Source organism: Anolis carolinensis, chromosome 6 (genome assembly GCF_035594765.1).
Source record: "Anolis carolinensis isolate JA03-04 chromosome 6, rAnoCar3.1.pri, whole genome shotgun sequence".
In the NCBI taxonomy this organism is placed as follows: Eukaryota; Metazoa; Chordata; class Lepidosauria; order Squamata; family Dactyloidae; genus Anolis; species Anolis carolinensis.
The window spans coordinates 49,572,448-49,584,557 of record NC_085846.1 but is presented as its reverse complement, the minus strand read 5'-3'; the positions used below and the strand labels follow the sequence as shown (position 1 = coordinate 49,584,557).

The following is a 12,110-nucleotide window of genomic DNA, read 5'->3' as shown; positions in this document are numbered from 1 at the left end:
CGCAACATGTCTCGGGTTTTCCTAAGTCATCCAAATGATGCCCCGGGTAAACCTGAATTCATCCAGAGTAAACAGAGATCTCTCAGTTTACTCTGGATTAATTAAACACCTGGAAAGATCCCGACCTTAATGTAAGGTGTGGGCCTTGTGAGGATTGACTGCAGGGATCGCTTCCAGGATCCCAAGGATCAATCCCCACAGCGATCCTGTTCCTTTGGGCTCCCTCCCTCCAGTCCCTCATTTACCCCCTAAACTTACCTGAGAAAGCTCCTGGCGTGGCAAAATAATGTGTTGGGAGGTTGGGCGGATGTAGCCCCCTCAGTGAAAGCCCAGGGTTTGGGGTGGGTGTGGGGATTAAATCCTGGGAGAAACTGGGACATAATGTCCCAGTTCCTCCCAGGATTTGGTAATGTATGGAAAGGCCCTTAAACCTTACCTAATTGTAGCTCTTAGGATTCTTTTGTAGACCTGGTGTTCTTTGGTGGGCCTCATTTAAAAATAAGCTAAATTTAACCCTGCTTTGCCTCTGAAACAAAAGTAATCCTTAACAGAATATTGGAGGCAAGAATGGGACAGAGAACAGCAATTTTGCAATACCAGTTTTAATGTATCCCAGGATGTTATGATACACTTTAGCAACAGCACAATTAACAAGTATCTCAAAATATATTAATTGATAAGTATACTGACAAACTCTCATTATGACATAAATAGTAGTCTCATAGGCACATTGTTACCTTTTATATAATACCTGCGTTATGCTTCTCAGCAATTTCCTATTAATACCACCCAATAAGATTTGGAGATTGATGCCCAACTGGAAATAAATCTCCATATGGGAATATAATCAAAGAATCATAAAGTTGGAAAGGATTGCAAGGCTCATCTAATCCAACCCTTTGCTATTCAGCAATACTTAGACTGGATCTACACTGCCATATAAAATCCATATTATCTGCTTTGACTAGATTATATGGCAGTGTAGACTCAGGCTAGATCTATGCTGCCCTATATCCCAGGATCTGATCCCAGATTACCTGCTTTGAACTGCCATATAATCTGGGATAAGGAAATAATCTTGGATCAGTTGCTGTGATACAGGTCAGTGTAAAATGGGCCTCATATAATCTGGAATATCCGTTTTGATAATTTGGATTATATTGCAGTAGCGATCCAGTCACAGCTAAAGCACTCCCAAATGATGGCCATCCAACCTCTGTTTAAAGACCTCCAAAAAAGGAAGGTCTACCTGAAGTAGTCTGTTCCACAGTATGAAGAGCTCTTATCATCTGGGTGTTCTTTCAAATATTTAGGTGGAATTCTGTGATTTTCCTGTGATTTGAATCCATCCATATATCACTTCATCATATGCATTAAATTCTACTGTTCTCCCCACTTAAGAAACGGCAACCTACAATATCTGTAGCAGTAAAAACAAGCTTGTTTCATCTTCTGTATGAACACTTTTGACATATTTAAGATATCTTTCATATTTACCCAGCTGATTTCCACAGCTTTTCACTCCCACAATTCATTGAAAGGCATTTTACGAGACAATGCAGTTATCACCAACAAATACTTTCAGCCACTTTGTGATTGTGTGATGAAAAGCCACAAAGGATCTGCTCACTGATTAACCAGTCATACAATAGCAAGTCTATGAATGAACAATTATTTTTGAAAAACTCTGCTAGACAACCATTTAATTTCAAAACAGACACATTTTACATGGTTTTGGTTATTAGCACAAGTACATTAAATGCCAAACTGCATTACATGGAGCAAACTTTGGCCATATCATGTCACATTCAACAAGGCTGGGCATACTTTGAAAACGATGGGCTGTGAAGGCTTGCCTAAGTTTTGGTACTGTAAGCCTAGTCAGATAGATAGTCCTTTCCTTGTCAAGCTTGTACAATATACCAATTGGAAAATTTGAAGTTGTTGAAATCCTTCATATCCTGGTGAGCACCATGATTTAAAATATATTCATGGAGCTCCTGTGTAAGTGAAAAGGGTAATCATTATTTAGGACCTCATCACATGGATGAGGTCCCCCGGGGCAATTCGCCATCACCTATGACAAACCAGCAGAGCAGCAGGGTAATCCTGGTGCCCTGTGCTCCGCCTCGCCTATAGCTGATGCTTCCCCATCCTATGTGGGGAAGCACTGCCACCGTGTCTTTGCCCATTAGTTCTACAGAACTTTATCTTTTCCATTGTCTTTCCCTGCAGCCACAGAGCTCCAGAGAGCAAAGGCACCCACATGACTTGAGGAAAGGAAGGGGGAAGGATTGGACAAGCAGCAGAGATGTGTAGCACTGGTAAGAAGTTTTCTGGACCTCTGTGACTGCAGTCATGGTGACAAATGACAAGGACGGTAAGTACCTCTCTCTTTTCCCTGTATCTGAGAGTACAAGGAAAATGGGATGGTGGCACTGGCCAATGTGAACAGCTAGACCAGTTCATATTAAAACAGGCACATCTCTACATACCAACCTCTAAGTACAGGGCTTCAGGGAAGTTTCAAACTACTTCTGGATATCAGATAACACAGCTGTTTTAGTGAAGTCCTTTAGCATTGTGTGGATGCCCAGGAGCAGCTTTGGGCTCTTTTGGGATTTGTGGCCTCGGGGTGCTTTCCGAGGAAAGCAAGTTCATCAATCAGTCTGATATTAACAAAGGGCTGAAACTGCATATATTCAAGCTGTACAAAAAGAGTTTGCTAATATCTTTGACATCTTGTTTTTGATGTAGAAACCTGTTTTTGCAAGGTAAAGAAGGCCAGCTCTATTATGAGCCTGAGTAAAGCTGTTGCCCTGGGTGTCATGGAACCAAGAGTGGCAAATTCTATACTCTGCACTCCCCCCCCCCCCAGCCTGGCAACTGCTCTGAACAGTTGTTTCTACTCCATTCAATTGCCCATCCCTGAGAACTTCACTATCTGGATCTGAGGGATCTGCAGAGCCAGGCTCTTTGAGATGGGTGACTTCCTGTGTCAGCAGCAGCAGAGCCAGTGTGAAGATGAGGAAGGGGATTTTGGGTTACAGATACAGGAGCCAGATGATGGGTTGCAAACTGAATTTCAGGATGATGTCATGGGGATGGGAAATCATGGAGTTATACAGGCTGGTTCAGAAGCGCAGCCTGTGGATGAACTCTTGAACCAGCCTGTAATAGATAAAAACCAGGGAGACATTCCCATAGGAAATAATGAGCTGGATTTGTCCGAGGCTCCTATTCAGGTGCAAGATAATGAACCGTTTAACCTTGACAGTCAAGAAGCTCCATTGCTATCTCAGGCAGATCGTTTGCAATGGAAAGGAATGCCTCGGCGTAGCCTGAGATTAGCTGGAAAACAGGAGGCCACTGAAGGGAAGAGAAATGCATTTTTGGGTTGCTTTTAAAACTGAGTGTTGTCAAAGCAAATTCTCGCTTCATCAGAGTGGATGGTCTCTGTCTTCATGCTTTGGAAGTTCTCCTGCTCGTGAATCCTAGTAACCTGTGGACTATTGTATCTTTGGGAATAGACTCTTGCTTTTTGCCTATGGACCATTGGATTTATTGACTCTATTTTACAACTACTTTGGGAACTATATTTTTGCCTGCTTTGATATTATATGTAGACTCATATAATGAAGTTCAGTGCAGTTCAATCTCAATTATATGAGTCTACACTGATCATATAATGCAGTTCAAACTGCAGTATATGGCAGTGTAGATGGGGCCTAGGTAAACTCAAGGAGGGAGATTTATCAAGAGATATTAGTCATCATTGTTAAATGGTATAGCCTAATTTGGACCACTATACCTTGGCATGCCAGGTGCTAGAGACAATCACGTTTATGGCTTATTTAGGACCTACCTGAAAGATTTAGGTGACTACTGTTAGAAAGCAGGTGACAGGGTTATAGGGCTCTGATTCAGCAAAGCAGTTTTTGGGTTCCGATCTATATAATTCTCGGATTTGATTACAGCATACCATTGATACTGGGGTTTTTGTAAGTGTTAGGATATAACAGGATGTATAACATTTCCACAATTTGTCTGTTATCATTCTTTAAATCTTCAACTGAATCAAATTATTTTCTTTTATCCACTACTCCTACTGCTTATGTACTTTCAAAAGTTCATTTGCTAAATCCACAATGTGTTTCCAGGCAAACTGGACATGGGCAGACTCCACTGTGCGGGCACAAATCGCAAAACGTAGCACAAATTTCTCTCTCAGGTGACATGGGACAAGGTGAATCCGTCTGGCGTTGTTTATGCTTTTAAGAAGTTCCTCGTTGAGTTTGTTAGAACCCTAGAATGACAAAATATACAGTAATGACCACTATCATCCTCCATGTAGTTCTAGCAATTATTCTAAAGACAGTCTTTAGGGAAGAGGTGGACCACTGCCCTTGGAGGGCCACACTTGTCAGCCCTGTCCCTATGGAGAGGTAAATATTTTATTTGCCTCAATATGCACAATAGAACCAGAGCTGTCCTTAGGGAATTTTCCCTAGTAGGCAAAGGTAATTTTTGTGCCCCCCCCCGTGGGGGGCAGGGCCAGGCAGGGCGGGGGTGGGGCCAGGCGGGGTGGGGCCAGGCGGGGTGGGGGTGGGGCCAGGCAGCACAGGGGGCAGGGCCAGGTGGCGTGGGGGCGGGCCAGTATGTCTGAGAAAAATGTGCGTCCAATATTCCAGTTGTTGGGAATACCATGAGAGAGGACCCCACATAGCAACTGATAGAGATGCCCATGCTGAAATCCTTTTACAAGTGTTGCGTCTCCTCTTTGCTAAGCAGGAATGCTGGGTGTTACCTAAACTGTATTGCTCGAGGACTTGTCTCTTGAGCCTGGCTGGGCCTTCCACCGTGCGCCCTGTGCCTGCCCCCTGCGTGGCTTGTCCCCGCCCCTGTGTGGCCCCACCCCCCACAGCCCCGCCCCCATGCCATGGGGGGGCACCTAAAAAGGCCTGGAAAGGAGGAGAAGGAGGCAGGGGTGGTGCCATCCCCCCGGGGCCTTGACGGCGTCCCAGGAGGATAGCGCCACAGGTGAACGTTTCCCCTCGCCTGGCGGTTGGACCGCCTCTGAATAGAACTCCCTGCAAATCATTACCATGTTTGTTTTGCTCCCCCTCATCTTCCTCTGGCCTCAGAGAGGGAGCAAAGGGTCCCAAAAATAGCAAATGGCAAGCAGGACACTTACCTCCAGAGGTATGGTCCTTCTGGAGGTGAGTGTTCAAAGGCATTGTCCATTTTGATCCCATTTTCCACATGAGCATTCTATATTGGCATGCCCAGAATCAATTTTCCCCAACTTATATTCTTGAATCATACTACAATAGAAATGTGTTCATGGAATGTTTCTGATTTCCTTGAACTTCATATTTTAAATGGAGGAGTTTTACATGCAATTCTGGTCTGTTGAGGGCACTCCTACACAGGCTTAAAGCCCATGACTGCTTCTGGATTTGTCTGAAGCGTCCGAACGACATCTTAGGCTAATCCATTTTAATGCAGAGTAAACCTGGATTTCCAGGTTTGCTCTGAGTAAAAAAAAACCACCCGCAAAGGTCCAGACCTTTCAATTAGGTCTGGACCTTTGCAGCTGTGGAGCCTGTAGAAATTGACTCTCAGGATCGCCTCCTGAGAGTCAGTCCCTACTGTTATCCCCATTCTTTGTGCTCCAGAAGCCCAAAGAAGCGGGATGACACTGCCACCTTCCTCTCCTAGGTTTCTATGATAATGATTTAAAAGCATAATGATTCCTTGCTATTTATGCACAATACAGCATGATCTAATGGTTTAAACGAATATTGCAAAGAAAATTCCGTGAACTGTTTTCCTCAAAGTCAACATAAATCAGAAATAACTTGAAGACATGCAATATCACTCAATGAACCAGTGGTTTTCAAATCTTTGGCTTATAAGAAAAAATGATCCATCCCATTTTCCTAACAACTCTTAACTCTATGCCAAGGTTCTCCCGAGGAAAATTCCCTAGGCAGCCCTTTGAGGTCTTTTCTTTATCCTGCATGTAAATTCACTATGTGTCACACAATACATGTAGCTAAAATACTACCAGAATGGGTTGGTAATGATAACCATTTTAAATTAGGATTCCTTGGGAAAAAGTCTGAAGAAAAGATAAAGTTATAGACAGCTCCCACATACCAGGATCTGAAATAATCACCTCATGGGGAGTCAAATTGGTAATTTCCATTTAGGACAACTATGAGAATATCACTGAATATCTGCTGAATAAGAGCTTTGACACATTTCTGCACATTTATAATCTTGAGCCTCTTCATGATAAATATTTATTCTGGTATGATTTATTTTTCCGATCCAGTAACAGCTGTTAGTCACTGCTCTCTGTGCAGAGTGATGAAGCACTTATAGTGAAATGGAGCAAAGCAACATAAGGATTGTCACATTGGATCAAGTCACTGGTCCATCTAAGATCTGTTTCCTACCCAAGTTCTCTCAAAGGATTTTTTTTGCTAACTTTCTAAATCAAATGAATTATTTGTTTATACTCTGTTATATACAACATGCTTAATCGGTGGTGCTGTGGTTTTGCTGTTGTGTTTGTTAACTGCCATGATGTTCATTTTGACTTACAGCGGTACAATGAGTGGGGGACCTCTAAGTCATTCTATCATCGATAGCCCTATTCAGGTCTTTTAAACTCTAGAGGCTTCCTTGATTGAATTTGTAATGCAGTTTTCCTCTTTTCCTACTGCTGTCAACTTACCAAGCATTATTGAATTTCATGAGACTTTATCATATGTGGGAGCCCCCTCCCATGCCATTTCACCAGCAGGTGTGGCAAAATGGTAGGCATGAGAGGCAATTCTAGCACCCTGCAAGTTGCTCAGATGTGGCAATGCTTTCTTCATCATACAGGGGAAGTGTCGCCCAAACAGGGCAGAAGCATGCTGGCTCCATTGGAGCCAGAACAACACAGGAAGCCTCTTGTGTTGCGGGGAAAGTGTGCGGTGACATTTTCACTCTGGTTGGGACAGGGCCTCCACCAGAAGTCACAAAATGTCATGTGATGGTTGTGTGAGGCTCTGCGGAAGAAGTGTCCTGAAAGTGTCCTAGGATGCTAAAATCACCTCATGTGATGAGGCCCTTAGTGAAGTCTTCTCCAAGACAGGAGCGGCCCTAGGTTTTTCCAGTTGGTAAGCCAACCTAGGGCCGCGCACCCCCCACCCAAAATTGCGCCCCCTATCCCAAACTTACCACCGCCGGCTGCAACTGTGGAACCAGGAAGTAGCTTGTATTCTCACGAGATCTCGCGAGATTTCCGCGAGATGTCGCAGAAATCTCACGAGATCTCGCAGAAATCTCACGATATTTCACAAGATCTTGCAATGTTTTGCAAGATCTCGCGAAATATCGCGAGAAAACGAAATACATCCTGGTTCCGCGGCAAGCGACCCAGTGTTCGCCGCCGCCGCCTCAGGTGCGCCCAGGAAGGCGCTGCGCCCGAGGCGGGGGCTTCAGCGGCATCCATGGACGAACCGGGCCTGCTCCAAGATCACTTTTTTCAAAATCATTTTTATTCAATAAAATGTATATAAAATAAAAAATCGAACACATATAACAAAAACATTAAAAACTACAAAAGAAAACAACCCAAAATCTACCATACACAAAAAAGCTAAAACTGTCAAAACAAAAAACTATCCTTTTGCAGTCATGCACTTCAATTATTTAAAAGCTACCTCTATCTTATCTATAAAATATTCATTATCTAGTTAACTAATCTTAATAAATATAACTCACAAATATCAAATAACAATTTTTCCCAAAAAGTCAATTAGGGGTTTCCAGACCTTCAAAAATACTGTCAGTGATTTATTTTTGATCAAAACGAACCGTTTATCCATTTACCCAAATGTATCTGTCAACTTGTTAACTCATTAATTAACAAACTCACACTAGAGATACTTTTCCATATCTAAAACAAATATTCTTGCTGCAGTGTTAATTTGAAATTTTGTACCACTACTATTACATATTAACCCAAATGACGCTTCAGCCTAATCCAGTTTAACAGTTTAACACACATTTCCCAGGTATGGGGCCTGTAGGAACTGACCCTTGGGACTGCCATGTGCAATTACGAGGGTCAGTCCCCACTGCCGTCCTGCTCCAGTGGCCCCCCTCATTTCAGTTTAAAACATACCTTGTAGGCCTGCAAAAGGAGGCAGGCCACTGGGAGAGAGCTGGAATGAAAACCACCTCTCATTCTTTGTCCAATTCTACTTCATTTTCTGGGCAAACCAGTCTGCTTCAGCACTTTTCACTCCATTAATAATTCTCCTAAAATCAGAAATCTCCATCTCTTCTCTCATAAAGATATCACTTCCATGAACTCCATCTACAAAAAGCAATCTTCACTCAACACGCTTTTTTCTGTGCATATTAGTATCTCAAACATTTTCCAACTCCAAGGTTATTTGTATCTGCCTTTTCCTTATCCATATTCTTCTTGATGGGTCTCATCTGTTTCTTCCAAACTTTCTCATGAATCCATTTTTTCCATGTCTGGTTTTTCATTTTTTCATTTCAATTTCAGTTCTTTGAGTTTCTGCTCTCAGGTTTCTTGGTTGATTGGCTCTTCCAAAGCTTCTTCCAAAAATATTTATTTCATCTCATTAGCCATTAATCTAAATTTTTGTAACGTTCCAATTTTTTTTTTTTACAGAGAGAAAAAGTTAATACAGCCTTGATAAGTTTAATCTTCATTTGAGCACTGGGTGGCAGTATTTCCATTAAAATACTGAGACCCATTAAAAGATTGCAACTGTCTAATCTCCACTAGATGGTAGCAATTCACTATACAGTTTACTGGTAGTTTAACTCAGTCTATTACAAAAATAATGGCCCAACAAATCAACAAATCAGTCTTTTCTGTTATCTCACATTCCAGAGTGACTTCCTCCACTTTCTTATAATAAGAGAGTCAGCATGGTAAGTGATTTGACTATATGGTGATGAGGGTTTGAATCCATGTTTGACATGAAACCCACTGGGTGATCTTTATTAAGTCATACTCTCTCAGACTCAGAGGAAGCCCATTGGAAATGCTTTCTAAAGAAACCTTGCCAAGAAAAGCCTGTGATGTGTTTACTTTACGGTCACCCATAGGTTGGAAATGACAATAGCTGCAATAGCAACAACAAAAGGAGGGTTTGTATATTTCATTTTTAGTAATTATATATTTTTCCTCTTCAAATATGGTTGATTTTCTCTTTGTTAACTTACTAAAAGTTATTGTAAAAATCATGTAGACTTCTGAAATTTAAAATATGTTTCTTCTCCCTCCACCTTATACAAACTATTCTGACTGAGCCAAGGTATGGAAAATCTTGTCCATGTCTTCATAGTCCACTGTAAAGTTATGTAAAAAATCTGTGATCATTATTTTTGTTGCCTTAATATTAAACTGTAAACATGCCTTTGCACTTTCTTCTTTGACTTTATTCAGTAATCATTCTACATCTTCACTATTTCCTGCTAGCAGTATATCATCTGCATATTTTAAACAATTGATATTCCTTCCTCCAATTTTCTTTCCCCCAAATCTAATCCTGCTTTATTTATTATATGCTCAACATAAAAATTAAACATATAGGGTCATAAAATGTAGCCTGGCCCAACTCTCTTGCCAACTGGAAACTCCTTTGTTTCTTCATATATTGGCCTGATGGTAGCCTCTTGCCATGAGTATACATAATGTGTTATATTTTTTTTCTTCTGAAATGGTTTGCATTACTATACATAATGTATAGTAAAATACTTTGTTGAATAGTTTAGATAATCACTTTACTTGCATAAGAGACTGATGCTATGGTCTTGTTACTATAATCACTGGTCTTCCTATTCTGGGGAACTGGAGTGTATATTGGATGTTTGCAATCTGTGACCCATTGTTTTGTTTGTCATATCTACTGACAGATTTTAGTTATGTTCTGTTTATATAGTTAAAGCATTTCTCCGAAGTACCCTGAGTGTAGCTTCTACTTTGCTTTCTAAAACTGTAGGTTCATCTTTAAATGGTTCTTCTTTGAATAAATATGTTATCATTTCATCTGTTTTACATAGTTCTTCAATGTATTGTTTCCATCACTTTTTATTTGGACTTGGTCATTTAATGTGCTGGTTGTAGAGTATCTGGATTTTTAATTTAAATTTCCCTTTGATTTTTTTGATCTTGTGGAAAAGGTCTCTTGTTCTTCCTTTCTGTTGTCGTCCTCTATTTATTTGCATTAATTGTTACAGCAGTTCTTCCTGTTTACAAGTCAATGCATGGTTGCTCTGAGGGTTTTGACTCTATTACTTTCACCTTTTACTGTTTCTTCTTCTCTTTGCTTAACTGCTTGAAGAGTTTAATCTGTCATCCATTGAAGCTTCTATTTCATTTTAGTAGTGTTATTTTGCATCACTTCTTGTTCATGTCCCTCGCTTTAGTCCAAAGTTTTTCATGTTCTTGATAAACTAGGCTTAATAGTGCAAATCTATTTTTTACAGAACTTTAATTCCTATGGGAATGTTCTATGGATTTTATTTTGTCATTGCGGTTGGTTTAGCAATCATATTTAGCTTTACTCTATTTTTTATATGATGAGTCTCTGTTAAATATGTTTTTAGCTGCCCACTATTGAGAAAACGGTGGGATAAAAATGAATAAAATAGAATTAATTATTATGATGATAACACACCTGATATTTGTTGAAAGTCTCCCATCCAAAGTCTAACCAAGACTGACCCTGCTTAGCTTCCAAAATCTAGTGTTTTTAGGGTATTTAAGGACTGTTAATGTTGTTCAGAATAAAAAAAGAGAAGGTGATTATGTACAATAAAAGATGTGAGCATTTGAAACAACCAAATGTTTACCTTTAGTCGGAAGCACACCAGACCCATTATGACATCAGCACAAATCTCAAATCGGTCATCCTGAAGCACTAGGTCCTTAAATTCATGTGCCAGCTTAATATGCTAAAAATAAACAGTTATGTAATATATTATATCCATGCTCATGACAGATAGCTATCCAGCCTCTTAGTAGCAAATCAATAGGCTGGGAAAAACAAGTAATTCAAATTTACAAACATTTCTTGGAGATGGTTTCTACTCTGAGGAAACAACTGATTGGTTACGTATATTGTTAGTTCTTCACACTTATGGCATAAAATGCTTCCCAAATTGTACACTGTGCCCAAAAATCCTCCTCCTCCTGCGACTACTAATTCCTCAAGATTTCTATGATTTATTTCTGGAAAGCATTATCCCTCATCTGTTTGGTTTGGTGGTCTGTAGAAGATCCCTACTAGAATGTTGATGTTTTATTTGTTTGTTTTTGCCCAAATGCTCTCTCTTGGATCACTTATAATGCTACCTCCTCTCTTTGTTCTGCCACATATATTCTTTTTGAACAGGTAACATCTTTCAGTTGTTATATTGCAAACATGAATGTCAACCACAAGACGGCAGTGTATACATAGAAAAGATAAGCTACAGGCAGAAAAAATGACATCCTGCAGAACAGGGTTTTTTAAACTTATCTCACTCGTGACCTCTTTCAGTCACAGAAAATTTTAATGACCCATTTCCACCTAAGAATTTTTAATGGAACCGGGGTACATAGTATACAAGTATATAATAGGTTTTTCAATTATTTTTAAAATATTCATCCCATTCCTAATTCAGTGTTAAAAAAAATGTGTTTACCTTCCGGATGTATTCTTGCAGTCCCTTCACACCATACATTCGAAGCACAAACCACAGTTTCAACGAACGGAATCGTCGTCCCAGAGGGATCTGCCAGTGCTGTGGGTTAAACCATTGTATATATAAATCAGAGTTTGAAATTGTATGTGGATTTTCAGGCTTCTCAGTAACCATAACATTAGATATATATAGATAGAGATATAGATATACTGAAATTGTCAAGAAACCAAAGTAGGACAAAGTAATATTCTAGTAGCTTTGAGATAAACCGAGAAAAAAAATGTAGCATAAATTTTCATAGTTTGATTTTACTTCCTCGGATGCATGGAATGAAGTATACATTGAGAGACATTTATTTAAGCTTATGAAAGAGCAGC

At 40.2% G+C, this 12,110-nt stretch overlaps 1 protein-coding gene across 3 annotated transcripts in view; it reads right to left on the bottom strand.

The window, feature by feature from the left end:
• Positions 1-582: 582 nt before the first annotated feature.
• The window catches only part of ddc (dopa decarboxylase), a 70,372-nt gene continuing 58,844 nt past the window's right edge, over positions 583-12,110 (bottom strand). For all 3 annotated transcript variants that reach the window (XM_062984112.1, XM_003222297.4, XM_062984113.1), the window contains exons 12-14: positions 11,734-11,832; positions 10,900-11,001; positions 583-4,306 (exon numbers count right to left, since the gene is read on the bottom strand). In XM_062984112.1, the coding sequence (XP_062840182.1) occupies positions 4,106-4,306; positions 10,900-11,001; positions 11,734-11,832 (402 nt within the window). In that variant the 3' untranslated portion in view covers positions 583-4,105. The remainder of the gene's footprint in view (positions 4,307-10,899; positions 11,002-11,733; positions 11,833-12,110) is intronic.